This window comes from Anas platyrhynchos, chromosome 9 (assembly GCF_047663525.1).
Source record: "Anas platyrhynchos isolate ZD024472 breed Pekin duck chromosome 9, IASCAAS_PekinDuck_T2T, whole genome shotgun sequence".
Lineage (NCBI taxonomy): Eukaryota > Metazoa > Chordata > Aves > Anseriformes > Anatidae > Anas > Anas platyrhynchos.
The window spans coordinates 24,458,541-24,474,432 of NC_092595.1; the positions used below are offsets into that span (position 1 = coordinate 24,458,541).

The 15,892-nt window shown below is 35.0% G+C and overlaps 1 protein-coding gene across 3 annotated transcripts in view; it reads right to left on the reverse strand.

The window, feature by feature from the left end:
• SLC9A9 (solute carrier family 9 member A9) overlaps nucleotides 1-15,892 on the reverse strand; it is a 218,515-nt gene that overhangs the window by 88,756 nt on the left and 113,867 nt on the right. For 2 of the 3 annotated variants that reach the window (XM_038183439.2, XM_072042776.1), the window contains exons 10-12: nucleotides 11,814-11,927; nucleotides 9,827-9,938; nucleotides 5,954-6,107 (exon numbers count right to left, since the gene is read on the reverse strand). In XM_038183439.2, coding sequence (XP_038039367.2) covers nucleotides 5,954-6,107; nucleotides 9,827-9,938; nucleotides 11,814-11,927 — 380 coding nt within the window. The remainder of the gene's footprint in view (nucleotides 1-5,953; nucleotides 6,108-9,826; nucleotides 9,939-11,813; nucleotides 11,928-15,892) is intronic. The other variant, XM_038183440.2, reaches the window with a different exon arrangement.

Genomic DNA, 15,892 nt, shown 5'->3' on the forward strand with positions numbered 1-15,892 from the left:
TCTCAGAGGAGATACAGTTGAACAGTTGGCCATATTTCAAAAGCATTAACAGCTATGCCAGATTCTCAAAATGTTTTGGATGCAATCCTATAATTTTCTTCCTTTTTAAATTTAACTTTATATATATTTTTTTTTAAATTTAGAAAACAGTGTTGTAGCCATACCACAAAGAAAAACCCACAAAAGAATCCAGATGCTTATGAACTTGTACAAGTGGAGCAATAAAAAATCAAATAAAACTATAATCTTCAAGAGTTTAAATTTGCCAGTATAGCAGTATATTACAAGTTGGTGAGTACTCCAATTAGTTCTTAGTTTGAGTTCTTATGTTCTTTCAGAATTACTCAATGCAGACTTACAGTCAAAATAGATAGGGGTAAACTCCTATAAGGGCTATATATTTGGTTTGATTGAGTGATTCAGTGTGTAAAGAATGAATGGAAGGACCAAACACATCATTCAGACAACTCTTTTGACTTCAGTGGCTTCTTATCACTGATAGAGTTATGTCTTTACAAAATCTGTAACAGATTTGTCCTTTCCTTCATGTCTTTACCTCTATATGGACTGCATCCTTGATCCTTGACAATGGCAAATGTTTTTTTCATGCTAATAACAATATTGCTCCCAGTTTACCTCCAATCTACTGTTAGAGCCAGTCAGCACCATTTTTTTTACAAACCAGAGAAGTGTCTCTGCAGCAATGATAGCCCCTTTGCTTATCTACTCACTTCAAACAGGTCTGAGGACTTTCAAATTAGAGGATAAGAATCCTTACCTCTTGTTCTTGTTACATTCACTAGGCTTTTTTTTAGTGACATTTTTTACACTTATTTTTATATTTTATATTCTCAGAGATCATTGACTACATTAAGGTATGCTATATGCCAGTGTAGTATGAATGAATGATCAGATGTTTTTCATCATCAGAGATCTTATGTCTCCATCCATGCATAGGAAGTTTTGGAAGCGTGCCTTAACATTTTTAGGTTTAGTTTTGACTAGATGGGCAATGAGAAATAGCTGCTGGTGGTTATAAAGCTGGAATCTGAACAGTAGAAACAATCAGTAGAGCTCTGGGAAATCTCTGAAAGCAAATCTGAAAGCTTGGGTCATTTAGAAGTTAGGGAAGGTTTGAATATTAGAAGAATAGCTTGTTTTGATTTATTTCATTTCCCGGATTGGTGCTTTCTCCTAGAACAGTTCAATGAGGAGATGCTCCTGCTAACAATGGGAATTTGGGCAGCCTTGGCCATCCCCCAAAAATGTGGTGTGCCAGGCCTCTGGCACTGGAGTTTAGAGAAAGTTGGAGGTCTGGAACTGAAGCTTTAGGTGAACTAGATAGGGCATGTTTTAAGGGCAGCCAGGCACACAGACATTTGCAGCCAGTTTGTAAAATACATACCAAAGGCAATGGCTGGATAGGCACAGTATTAAAAGTTACTATTTAATGATCCTTTTTATTTATTCAGAATATGGAATAAAAATCTTAGTCACTGAAGAACTGATGCAAAAAAAAAATAAAATGCACAGAATCTGGGAATCTCTTGACAAACATTTACATGGGAGGTGATGATAAACAAACAAGACTTAATACTTAGCACAGCAATACTTTTAGAGGACATGTTTTATTAACAGCTTTGTATTTCTTCTCTGCCTGTCAGGAGAATCCTTTATTCCCAAACCACTCATTGCAGGTTTATTGTAAGATGTAGCTTGCTATTTTTAATCAGTGTATGAGAAATGAGGGGAGACATAGATCCAAGAGCATTAGCAGGTAATACTCAACATCTCTGAAGGCACATTTATTGAGTACTTCAATTTGACTGTGAACTCATGCTTAAATGGCTATCTTTGTTTTGCTGCTGATATATCGTGATATTACTCTCATATACTGATGCAGGTTTATTCATAGTCTGTCAGGCACAGCATGTTGCAGTCCTTTCACATGGGGAATAAAGAAAGTTTTTTTTTCTAGTTATAAGTCTCAGATAAACCAAAAGATAAGGTATTATTTAGTGACACGGTGCAATCAGTTCTCTCAGAATGCCAGCTGATAATACAGTGACTGTGCATGTGCCTTTATGCTCAGAAATGGTATGTTACTCTGCCAGACAATGGGGAACATTTAAATAGGACCCAATGTTCAGAAAGGCAATACACTTCCTGAAACTTGGAGTTTAAAATCACTGTGTCTGAAAAAAGGAGACAGCTAGAATAAATAAGACATTTTGGAAAACGTATGCCATATTCTTTCAGAACAAAATTTAAAATGATTCAGACTGCCAAGAATTTCAAGACCCATTTTGAAGGCTACTCTGCATGGGTAAATATATTAGTAAAATAACTAGAATGATTCATATAGATTTCTTTTAAAATTTTGGAATATAGATGCATGTAAACATAAATTCTGCCATTAGTGAGTCAGATTTCCAAGGCTTTAAGAATCTCTCTTAGATTCAAGGTACAGTTTACGTAGGGGCATATATTTCAATATAATTCATTTGTTAAATGAAGGGACTTATAATTGTTAATAAAATTGGGTGAACTCTTAGGATCCATTTAAGCATATTTTTAAGAAAACTCTCAGCACAGCTAGCCTTTACAGCCTTGTGAGATAGCTGAAAGATACCGCTGCAATAAATGGAAGTGGAGTCTTTTTCAGTAGCACTTGGTTAGTTTTGATAATACAAAAACCTATATGTTTTGGCAACAATTCAGAAGTGTTGTATCAGCCATACATACTCCTGGAAGAAGTCAGCTGCTAGTTTTCTGTAAGGACATATATTTTCTCTAAAAATAATGACAGGTTTTATTTACATTGTTGAATGTCAACTAGAAAAAAGGAAAACAGACCTAATGCTATTGCTGTCAGGATCAGTGGTGGTTTATGGAAATTCCAGATATGGAAACAAAGACTGATTTTTAAGAAGACTATCTCCACTACTACTTAAAAATTATCGTTTCTTTTTTCCTGGTGCTCTGTTGATATATGACTAATCTTGGTTACAATTATAAGGATTTCACACTGTAAATTACAGAGTATGCAATAAGTCATTGAAGCATAATGTAGAGAATAATATAAAATAAGTAGGCCATACAGATCTTGAATACTTTTACTTTAGCTAACACTGTAATATTTTGTGTTAAAGTCGATAGTAAATATATTGTATTAATTATATGTAATTAATGTCATTTTTACATGTCTTCAACCTAATGGATGACAGATTCATTTATGTTTTATAACCAAAATGTGGGTAAATTGATCTGTAACATGTAAACTCAAACACTTACCTCTAGTATAAGACTAACTTGATAAAACCTGATGAGTTGAGTTGTGTATTCTAAACTACTGATAGGAATTGCAGCCTATTGCACATAGCTAGTGGAATAGCTAGTGGGACTAGTAGAGATTGAATGAATATGAATAAGATTCCATTCACCTAAATAGTCTCAGAAATCACATGTTCCTCTTTATTATCCTCTGAATACCTTCTATTCCAAAACAAAACAAAAACCAAACAATCCCCCAAAACCCACACTGAATAAATAATCATTTTATGATGAAATGGTTAATTGACAATAAAAGAGCACTCAAAAATGGACTTTTATTCACCTGATCACTGTTATTTTGCCCATTCCTGTTTCCTGAGAAGGTTTATCTGTACAGTAACTCATAGGTGGTATAGAGAAATCCGATGTTATTGCTGTGACTTCAGTGCAACTATTCATGCATTTTTCATTTCCTGTAAGTAATTACTTAATTTTTAACAATGTGTGTAACCTTATTTCTATTTTTAGATTAACCGATCTCACACTATGCTTTGGATTTGAACAATAGTGGTAAATCTGGTTCTCTAAAGCACCGTGGAATCACTCCAGAAGTGGTTTCATACTGCCTTCGGATGGTCCTAACATCGTATCAGTGGGACACTTTTGGGTGACTGTGAGATCAGTCTCTTTTCTGTTTCTACAGATATAGTTTCAGCATTTCACTGGCTTCATCCTACTTTATTTTATTTTATTTTATTTTATTTTATTTTATTTTATTTTATTTTATTTTATTTTATTTTATTTTATTTTAATTATTTTTCTTTCCTGTAATTGATGCTATACCAACCCCTTCCACTGACTTTCTTCACAGGCAATTACATCAATTTTATACACATAATGCAGTCACTTTTGGCTCAATGAGCAAAATTCTCCAAGCTAGCATGACAAAATTCAGCCTCTCCCTTCTAATTTTATTAAAAAAACAAAACAAAACAAAACAAAACAACTGAAGATAAATGCAGCTCAGAACTGCCCTTTAGCCACAGCTGCAGACATACTGGGGACTGTGTCCTAAGCAAGGTGGTATAACAGAGAGCAGCCCCATAACTGTCTTGGCAAATCCAAGTCTTCTGGAAAACCTTCAGGTATTAATTGTTATGAATTACTACTAGCTTAAATAAAATTATTTAGCAAATTATTTACTTAAGACTAAGATGACAAATGCAGGCAGATAAAGTTGCATAGTGGGGTATAATAAATTATAAAGACTGTTATATATAATCCTTAGAAAGAAATTGGGACCTTTAATTACATTTGTAATTAAAATGTCTATTTAAAATTTTATCTTAGCTTGACTGTACATTCATAATTTGTGAAGCTGAGTGTTTTGATGTAAGAATTTAAGTTGGCATTGTGAACCTAATAGCTTTTTAGGAAGAAAATCTAGGTTCAGTTACAAAACCAAACTATTTGATTACTAAATCTAGATTCTGGCAGATCTGGTGGGATTCAGAGGAGATCTGAAAATAGACGAGCATTTCAGAACAATAATGACCATCTACTTCCCTGATAAAATCAACAGTACAGGTAGTTAAAGTAAGAAGCACATGCTTGCATTGAACAGAATGAATAGTTAATGTGTGTATCAGCCCCTTGTTTGTGGTCTTGTGGGTCTTCCCACCTCTGGTAGTACCTCTAGTAGCTGAAGAAACGGCACCGTATCAATTAAGTTGTTTGCATTACTGAAAGCTTGCAACAACAATCATTTAAAAATTTCCTAAAGAGCAGGACTAGAACAGGCATTTAGTGAGATAAGTTCTTCCTTAGACTAGACATGTGACTACTGTTCCCAGCTCCTGTTTCCCTGACTGTATTTTCAAAATTGTTTCTTAATCTTACATTATAGCAACATGGTCGACGAGATCCAGCCAGATTATTCCTCCTCACCCACATATCTGCTTCCATACAGAGCAACTCTGTTGCTGACCAACAGTGAAAAAATGGCAAATCTCAGAAAGATTGACTGAGAGTGGAGGAGTATATTCAAACCCTATTAACTTGATTGGCATTATGTCACATGAGAGATATTGTGAAAAAATTCAAACATCGTGGAAACAGCCCCAACATTGCATATGGATGCCTGCATTTTATGTTTATACAGTGTATTTTATGTTTATACAGTGCATTTGTACATTGTCTCTTATTTTGTCGTCAAACCTTTATCTCTGCTCTTTATTAAATCTTCAATTTAGTTATCTTCAGCTGGTATTTTATAGCAACAGTCTGACACAAAGGCTTGTTAATCAGACATCATTTTCTAAACAAGCAAAGTGTGTGCTATATATAGGATAAATGATATGGAATTGTGAATTACAAATCTATATTCATACTGAGATTTTCTATGGAGACATTGTGAGCAGTTGCAGGGACTCAGCTATGGCATTAAACTTTTACTGTTAAAGGTGGGATTTTAAAAAAGCATGTTGGGCATCTTTAACAAGCCTGGGAAGAACCTGTTCTTTGTGGTCTAAAGCTACCTCTACCAGGTAGCTAAATACTTGCTCTGTGCTTGTAAAACTCTATTAAAAAGTGCATAATTAAGTCTTAGAAAGCTCTAGGAATGTAATAATCACAGATTGCATTATATTTTGATGGTTAATCTTGTAAAGTGAGTACTAACCTGATCTGAAGCCATGTGAGCATTGGTGTTGTGCCTCCACCAAATACCCAGACAGTGAAAAACACAATAAGCAGTGCTGTTGTGAACATCATTTGTTTGGGCTGGGATCCTGTGTCTCGAATAGCCAATGCAAATGCTATTGCACCACGTAAACCTGAAAAATGGATGAGAATGGTGAACTTAATGTGATGGAGAAATAGAATTTTACTCTTTCCTACCCAAACCTGATTCCAAGGGCAGAAAGAATTTTCAGCCACAATCATAACTATAATTTGTTGAATCACAGTAGTTGAAAGCACGGTGTTTAAGGCAAGTGTAAGCAACTTAGCAAAAATGGACAATGAAACCTCTATGATAATCACATAATAATTACACATCTGTTTTCTATCCACTGAATTCCCTGTTGTGAATAATTTTATATTAAATATAATTTTATATTAAACATTTTATATTTTATATTAAAAAGATATTAAATTTTAATAGTCATAAAATTATATTCCTGAGTAAACATAAAATCTTACAAATATGGAGAAAAGAAAACAGCTAACACTGAGTTTAAAAAAAGCCCCATGGGTAGTACCAAGCTAATTAAATAGGTCCTCATACAGTAACACATTAAAAAGGACAGGAAAACAAAGCCTGTCCTTTTATATATTTAAAATAATGCTTCCAGACCTAAGGATGCATAATACAAATAATACTCTCTATTTTCTTATGTTGTTCATTAATCTATTTAAATTTATTTTAGTTTTCTAAAAAAATATAATTATATGTAGACAGCCAGGCCATTGCATGTATACAATGCACACTGAATCTTTGCAAATATCAAGAGATTAAACGTAATTATTAAAACTTTTGTAAGGTACTGACGGTTTATGCAAAATCTTTTAATCAACAGCTAAAAACCCTAGTTTTTGTAGTGGAACTCTAAAGCTTTTTAAGAGTGCATAGCTAGGCTACAAATCATTTGGTATAGAAGATGAACAGTTTATCCAGAGAAAACAAAGCCTTTTCTGCAAGGCAGCACCAGACTGTAGTTACACTAGCTGAACTGCTTCAGTGGCAGAGGTTTAAAATCTTTGTTTTTATGAAAATGACACTAAAGTCAACAAGGAGACTTGTCATTGATTTTGCTTTTATGTAAAAGATATCTCTAAAGATGCTTATGCTTTACTATTTTCTTCAAAGAAAAAAGCATCAGCTCATTTTAAACACGTGTCTGAGGAGCAAATGAGCCACCATTAACATGGTCTTTTTCTGGTGATTAAAGTGGTAATCTAGATGACTACGTCAAATTGAATTTAACACATGAAAATATTTCTTTTTCATATGAGCTGAGACTGCTGGCCTGCTCATTTTAGCTGATGTTGAACTTAATTTGAGAAGCTGAGGCTTAATTACACATAGACTAATCTAATTTTGATTTACAATGTGTTTTTATCAGGAATCATGATTAAACATAATTGTAAAAGTGAATCTACCCTCTGTAACATGATGCTAGAAGAGGGACACAAACAGATGAAGAATATAATAAATTAAAATGCTACATTATCCACTTCCAAGACTAACTCATCCACCTTTTCTCAAATGTATTAGTACTCAAAAAGTATATTTAGTAACTTCAGTAAAATTCTTGGCAAAGTCAGGTGTACTCAGATGCTAACTGGCAATGTACTTGCCCAATCTTAAGTGCTTTTTTTCAGACTGTGATATGCATGGTGACTATGGCCATAAAACTCAGTAAAGAAAATAGTAATATTGGGTTCATTAGGTAGCAATATGATCAAAGGCAAAACTAATCCCAAATTCTTTGTTTTCACATCTTCGTGTGTGATGATGTGGTGACTGAAGCCCAGTTTTCTCCGTGGCCTACTGGAACCTGAAGTTATGCCAGAACATTGATTCAAAAACTCTGCTAATCTTGTGTAGGCACTGGCACAAAGCAAGTGAGGGCGTTCCTCCAAATGCAAATTCAGTGTCTTGTTTACTCGTATCAGAAATGTGTCTTCTTTCTGGCAGTCATTGTCTTCTCTGTTTATCACTATACACAGGATGATCAGTTTGTAGTAAATAAGAACATTATTGGTAACCGAGCATAGATCTTAATACATATAATAAAGTGCAATTACATGGAAAATCCACACATCAGTGAAGTGCGAAACTGCTGGTAGTGTGAAAGGCAGTGAGTCCTTATTGGTCTTCTGGCAGATTATGCAATTTATTTAAAAAAATATTTTAAAGATATTTCTCTCAACAAAATACAGTATCTTTTTGAAAACAGTTAAAAATACTTTCTGACTATTTTAACATTTGCATTTTAGAAATTTTCAATACTACCATTTTTGGTTTTCAGATGCCAGATTATGCTGGGAAGCTAATGTGTACTCACACAGTGAGTCCTCACTGGCTGCTTTCTGCTTCTAGCTCTGTGGAGAATGAAATTTGACTGGAGAAACAAGGACTGAAAAGTTGATGAATAAGATATATTTTAGAATACTTTGAAATCCATACTTTATCTGAGCAAAAATAAAAGAAAAATGAGGCTTGGAAACTGGATAACTAATGATAGGAAGTTTATTTATTTATTTATTTATTTTGTGTGTGTGCTGTTTAGTTGGCCACCTGCTAGCTTTATCAGGGTGATCTACATATATATCTCACACCACTAACAATTGTAGATGAGCAGGCGGTCTGAAAGCCAGTTTGTAATGGATGTATGTCATCATCTCTGACTACAATCTAGTTGGTATTAACTGACATTTTCAGTGGCAGCTTTTAGCGGAAGGATTGAATAGATGTAGAAATGAACTACTGTGCTGCTCTCTAGAGATATGGAATTATATAGGCATAAATGAGGCACCCTGATGAGGAGTATTCCTGATGAGGAAGCTTGAAATGTAGTGCATTGTATTCTACTTGCTACCTGGCTAAATGGATCAGTGTACAGCAAGGCTGTCAATCAAGAACTTTTATCCATTAAAAATTGGAATACCTTTTTGTATAAAAAGCAAGAAAAAGGAAAAAAAGTTATGACTTTCTAACTTTAAAAAATGATTTCATAAATGGCATAGGGGGATCTGTGTTTCTGTCTTTCAATGACTAAATACTCTTAGCTTATTAGTGAGTTTTTTTCTAAGCAGCCTCAGAAAGTCAAGTGGAGGTATTTCTAGCTTATGCAAGTCCAAAAATATAGTTTCCAGCTGATATTTTAACAATTCAGTGGATCAGTGGATGATGCTCTGAGAATAGAAGATGGCTCCTTCTCCTGGATTTTATTTATTTGTTTATTTATTTATTTAATTCTTCATTGCTAATCAGATTTTAAAATGAATATAACCACTATTTAGAAAGTAAACCTGAATTTAGAAGGTAAAGTCCTTAGATATCAGGCTGGAAAACACATGAAAATGTCTGTGGAATTAAGGTCTCCTAATCTCATGTTTCAAAGGCAAACTGTTCACTGAAGTTAAAAAGAACTGCCAAAGACCATGATCTGAGTATCAGTACTAACACCTTTAAAGTTGGGTATTTATTTCCTGGTAGATGAGCATACTGCTAGATATACTACAAATGCCTCTCAAACAACTTGTAAACACAGTATTTCCAAATTGGCATGGAAGTGTTGAGACAGGATGAGGGACAACAGATTAAAAGACTGGCTTCTGAGTGACAGGTTTCCAAAAAAGTTAACTAAAATAAGTCCAGAGCACAGTGAATTGCTGAGAGTATGTCCATTTGCTTCATTGGCTTTGAGGAGGCTATCTTGAGTACTAAAATGATGACTTCTTTGTGACAGATGTGACTTCTAGTGATAGATGACTGTCTATGTTAGTAGTCAAATGTGGACAGGAAAAATACCAAAATAGCACTTACCTGAAAACATCATCATGTGTTGAAAGTTCCTGGGAATCTTTTGTTTTCGAGCCAAATTCAAAAGGAAGGAAAGTGGATATATGTTGCAAGCTCTTGCTATAAAAACTGCCACCTAAAATGTAAGATGTTAAGGAAAATGGTGGAGAAACTACTGAAAGAACAGTCAATTTAAATCCAGTATTTCTTCATAGTTATTTTAAAAGTGTAATTAAAATGAATATGAGATTATCTTCCTTTGTATTTTACATATCACATCCTTCTGGTTCCAACCTCATTATAAAGCCATACAGTGGCAGAGACTGTCTTCCCCAGACATCCTGTTTTCAGATTGATCATTATATATCCCAATTCAATCACTCTACTTTCACTCATCAAATTTGTATCACATGTGACTTCATCTAAAGTCCTTCAGTAAAATGCCCATCATCAATTTCAGGGATGGCATTATCTCCTTCAGCAGCAATTTGAAAAGGATAAATGTGCTTTTGGACATGATTACTTTCTTATTTCCTGAGTATTCATATTGTCTATATCCAGCATTTTTATTTTTTTTTGAGATTTTTCAAAAGGGGTTCTTTATTACTGCCCTGTGGAACTATCATGAAAGTAGCTTTAATTAGAAACATAACACTATTTCAGATTGAAAAAAAAAGACAATCGTATATCCTTATACATGCTTTTAGCAGCTGCTGTCCTTCCCTTGTCTTGTGACTCTTAGGGCTCAATTACAGCTGCAAGAGTCTGAGACATGCTGTGGAGTGTAGAACCAATAAAGCACATGAGTGGCAATGTCTGGATGCATCCTATCTATGAGGCCAAGAGCCTGCTTAAAGCTCCCATGGACCTGGGAGAGGAAGTGTTAGCAGTGGTTGCTTCACATTACCTGTGCTCACCATACTAGTGCAACCCTGTTGTAGTCTGGTGGTTCTTAGTGTGAGGGAACAAGGGAGAGGGGTCCCTACAGTGCTCTGCAACACAGTCTCCCATCTGTGTTGCTGAGTGCTGCTCTCGTGTTCAGCTGTCTCTCTGTGCTGGGACTGCAGGATGCAATATTGCACTTGGGTCATTGCAGTGGTGGATTGCAATGGGCTCTTGGGCTCATCTCTGCCATCTAAAGCAACCTTTAGTGAAGGAAACTGGAATGCAGTTCTTATTATTCATTTGGAAATTGCACATATAATTACTGCAAGTAACAGTGTGATTCCAACTTTCAAAGCTTCTGTAGTTCATCAAAAAGTAATGAGCAAAGGACCACTGCTTGATTTTTTTTTTTGTAGTAATTTGATGAATGAATTGTAAAAATGAATTGTAAAATGAATTTGCTGAGAAACCATGGCAGAACTGAGAACTGAAGACAGACTTTCCTACCCGCCTCTGGGGCACTCATGATGTAAATAATTCCCTGTACACTAGAAATATCAAATTTCAAGAAGGAAATTCCTTCCCTACAAAGAAGGAAAGATATGAGCAATGCTAAGCTGTTGGAGTTTTTTCGGGACTTCACGTATTATGTAGTTTTGGGAAGTTCTGCTTATGGCACTCTCCGGAGGCAGCTCTACAGTTTGTGGATCTACACTGGCTTTGTATGAGCAGAAAGATTTTGTGTGCCTGCACTTGTCGCACAGATCTGTCCCAATACATTTCCCAATTTCCTACCCCAACTCTAAACCTAATATCAAGCCCAGTGTCAGAAATTCCCCAGCTGGTTTAAAGCCTTTTATCTTTGCCTTATATCTATCTGCAAACCAGAAGCCATAAGACCGCCAACTTACATGCAGTGAGGCAGTTTTTGAGATATGCACAATAAAGTCAATTGCATACTTTTTTTTTAACATCTAAGGAGTTAGTAGGTTCGCTATTTATTTATTTATTTATTTATTTATTTATTTTAAATGGAGCACATGTTCTTTATACATACCCAGAACTATAAATATATTAACATATATAAATATATAAACACAGATAAATACTTTAGAGCAAAGGATACAAATGCACCAAAAATAAAAAGAGGATTGAAGATATGATTTTGAAATGTGAATAGTGCAAGTCCCATGTAACAGAAGATGACATTCTCAGCCAAAAAATTCATGAACTCGAACAACTTAAATGAGAGAGAGAAAACAATTATGATTCCTGCCTGTAACTAACTACTCTATCACAATGTTTCCTTGGTATATGGAATGATTTAGATGAATGGAAAAGGAATCCCATTTCAAGGGTAGATTTTAAAACCATTTAATTTATCATATGCTTTAGATAGTCCCAGTAACGTGTTTTTCTCTGATTTGTGTATGAAAACTTGACACAGACAACTGGTAAAATACAGAAACAGCAATTAAGTTATAAAAGCTTCAATGGAAACTGAGGGGATTTAGCTTTAGTCAGGTTTACACAGGTGAACCTGGGAACTGGCTCAGATCCTGACTACACAAATGACAGCACAGTACAGTAATAGGAATGGTACAGTAATGTCAAGAGAGAAAAAAAATCCTGAGTGCATTTTTAAGAACCTGTGCCTTTAAAATATAACATGATCTTTTTATTATCAAGAATATTATTCCATAGGTGATGATTTTACCACATTATATGTATATCGGTATGAAGTACTCATTTCAAACCAAAGTATTTAAGATATCATTTAGACAGATTATAAATAAAGCTAAAATACATTATTATGGTAGGATTTCTTCTGTGAAAAAAACAAGCAAAGCCAAAATACTCATTTGCCTTTAGGGGATGTTTCTGATAGCATTTCCATCTTATTATATAAAAACTAATATAAAATATAAATTTTCATATTTATCCACATCTGGAAAAAATCAATCATTTCTGCCAAATAACTACAGAGGAGAGAAGATGAGGATTTAGACTTCTGAAATCACTTTTGGGCTCCGAAGATACAGAATCAGGGCTGAAGTTTGTCAATCTGTCTACAGTCATATATCACTCTACCAGGATTGTTACTATGGAGATATTTTCTTCATTTTCAGTGGGCTCATGTACTTTTCTTAATATGTTTGAGCTTCTAAAAATAAATATCCAATAGCAGTCAATAAGATCTAACAAAGAAAAAGTGAGAGCTATCAGAATAATTATTTTAAACAAATTTCAGAGGCAAAAAAACCCTAATAGTATATGGGAAGATATTGTAGACCCTGTGGCAGCACCATTAATTATCCCAAACTCACGTTTTGTGGTCCCCATTTTGTACTGCATTGCTGAACAACGTGAAAACAAACACAAGAAATATTTGCAATTTAGTAGACTTCAATTAAATTAAATTTAAATTTAAATGATAAACTAGTTGTTAAAATGTCCCAAATTATGGGTTCTAGTGACCCATAAGAATTATTAAGATGTATCTTTGCATTTCCATGTTGGGAGCAAACAGGATCCCATTTCTTTGTGGGCTTGTCACCTTGTGTTTTTTTTTCTAATGATGTAAACTTTCAGGACTAATCTTTCAGGAGTGTCATGACAGGATTTGCATATCTATATCTACACATTTGTATATATATACATATAAATCTTTGGAAGGAACTGCTATGATGAGCCACGACTGCATGCTTTAGTTGTTGGGATGAGGTAAAGGTACTCTAGAGCTTTCAGTGCTGGGTGATGTTTTGCTCTTCATTTATAAAATCTCATTCAAGACTTAATATAAAGTGAATCTACTGTTAGTAGTTTCAAAAGCTAAAGTTTATTATATTTTCAAACTCTTTGTTGACATGCAGTTTTGGAAGGAAAATAGATTTTGCTGTATCCTTGCTTTTGCTGTACATTCTTCCTCAATTGTCTTCAACATTAAATTCACGCTCTTAACTCCTGCCTGAAGTGCTTTCATGACATTACTGCTTTCAGACTTCTCACCCCATGTCTCCAAGCAATCTGGTCAAAATGCAGTACTTAGGTATTTCTGTGAATTCATTTTAGAGCAACTTTTATGTTTCCCTATAGCTTCATCTTTTCTTGTTACATGCATATTGTTTCAAACCTTCAGAACTATTTCAATAAGTGATTCCTAAAAATAAAAATCTCTAATTCTTGACAATGTGTTTTCAGTCAACATGAACAGCATATACAGTATATTACTTTCTCTCACTAGGACAGTGTTTCCTATGTCACGAGCATAAGACTTTGTTCTCTTAGGCTATATTTTACAGTTTATGTGATGCTTGTTAGCCGCATCATCTATGTAAGATACATGAAAGACTGTAATCCACTGCAGTTCTTGAATCATGTTCCTGGGCATGAACTGGACAAAATTCTGTGCTGCCCCCCAACATGAATTTTAGTCCTGAACCATGCTTTTTATTTATTATTGTTATTATTAATTGTAATTATTAATAATAATAATCTCTAATTTTTTAGTATTTCAATCTTCCAGTATCAGAGCACTGCCTGCTAGTTTACTTTCTTTTTGTAGCAAAAATCCAAGTGCTATTTGAATATATTTGAATAGCTGATTTGGGTTAGACTCTAAAGAAATGAGACTCCTTCCTATCGCAGGCACAGGTATGAGGTATTCGACTCCTTAGAACAGTAAAATTAGTTCTGTAGCATCATTCATGGTCTTCTGTATTCCCCCTATAGCTTGCTCTCTCTTTTTAAAAGCATGTCACTCATATGATGCATTTATTTGTGAAGTGCAGCCTGTTCAAATTTCCTACCCTATCTTAACAAAAAAAAACAACACAACACAACAGAATATTAAAATTATCCTTCAGAACTAGTTATTGGCACAAAAGAAGTGAGATATTTGAGTGCCTTTTCCTGGAACATGACACTTGCAGATATAATGTAAAACTTAAACACAGTCCTCCAGACTTCCCAAGATTTTTTGTTCCTTCACTTTTATTCCTGTATTCAGCAGAGTGTTTCTTCAAATTCTGCTTTTTGTTCAATAGCAATTGTGATGGTTTAACAGCTGATGGGCAGCTCAGCTCCACCATGCTGCTCTCTCACTCCTCTCCTCAGAAGGACAGAGGGATGAAAATATGATGAGAAAAATGAAAGCTTGTGGTTTGAGATAAGGAACAGTTTAGTTAAAGGAAAGTAAATAAATTAAGCAAAGGCTACTCAGAAGCAAAAGGAGAAAACAATTATTCACTACTTCCCATCAGCGAGTGATGTTCAGCCATGTCTTGAGAAATAGGGCCTCAATATGGATAATGATCTCTTGGGAAGACCAGTGCTTTCATAACAAGAGTTCCCCCCAGCTTCTTTCCCTTCCCCAGCTTTTACTGCTCCATGTGACAACATTTGGTTTGGAATCTCCCTTTGGTAGGTTTAGCTCAGCTGTCCTGGTGAGGTTTCCTCCCCAACTCTTGCCCACCACCAGCCTATGTGCGGTGGGGGTTTGGAGAGCTGGCCTTGGTGCTCTGCCAGCACTGCTCAGCGCTTGCCAAAGCACTGCTGGGAGAGCAGCGCTGCTCTGGCTACTGGTGCACAGCACAGCCCTGTATGGGCTGCTGTGGGGAAAGTCAACTCCACCCCAGCCAGACCCAGCACAGCAATACAGGGCTTATGGAGATACTCTGTTAAGCATTTAACTGACACTGCTGTGTAGTATAAATCCCACCAGAACAATGCAATTTATTCTAAAGAGATCTTCTGAGAGCCTCTTTAAGAAACAGCTTCCATAGAAGCACATTCCCAACCTCTCATGCCTTTCACATTAATGTTTCTGTTGAGGTTGGACTAGGTGATCTTGGAGGTTTCTTCCAACCTCGGTGATTCTGTGATATTTTAAAGATGAGATATCAAGACCTTTTGATAAGAAGTCAAAGAATAGGAGGATTAAGTTTTTTTCTGGAGGTCATAATTTCCTGGGACACCCAGGATTTTCCGGGATTGATTTTTTTTTTTTTTTTTTTTTTTTTTTGTGCAGCCTGCAGCCATAAGCAAGGTCCATACTATGGTCCATAGTCTGCTTAAATGGTACTCAAAAATTTCCCTTATGTTGAATTCCTTAGAAGTATTTTGTTCATAACCATAAATTCTCTTTCTTTGCCTCCCACACAGGCCACTAACCTATTTCTACTTTAAATGAAATAGACATTAAAA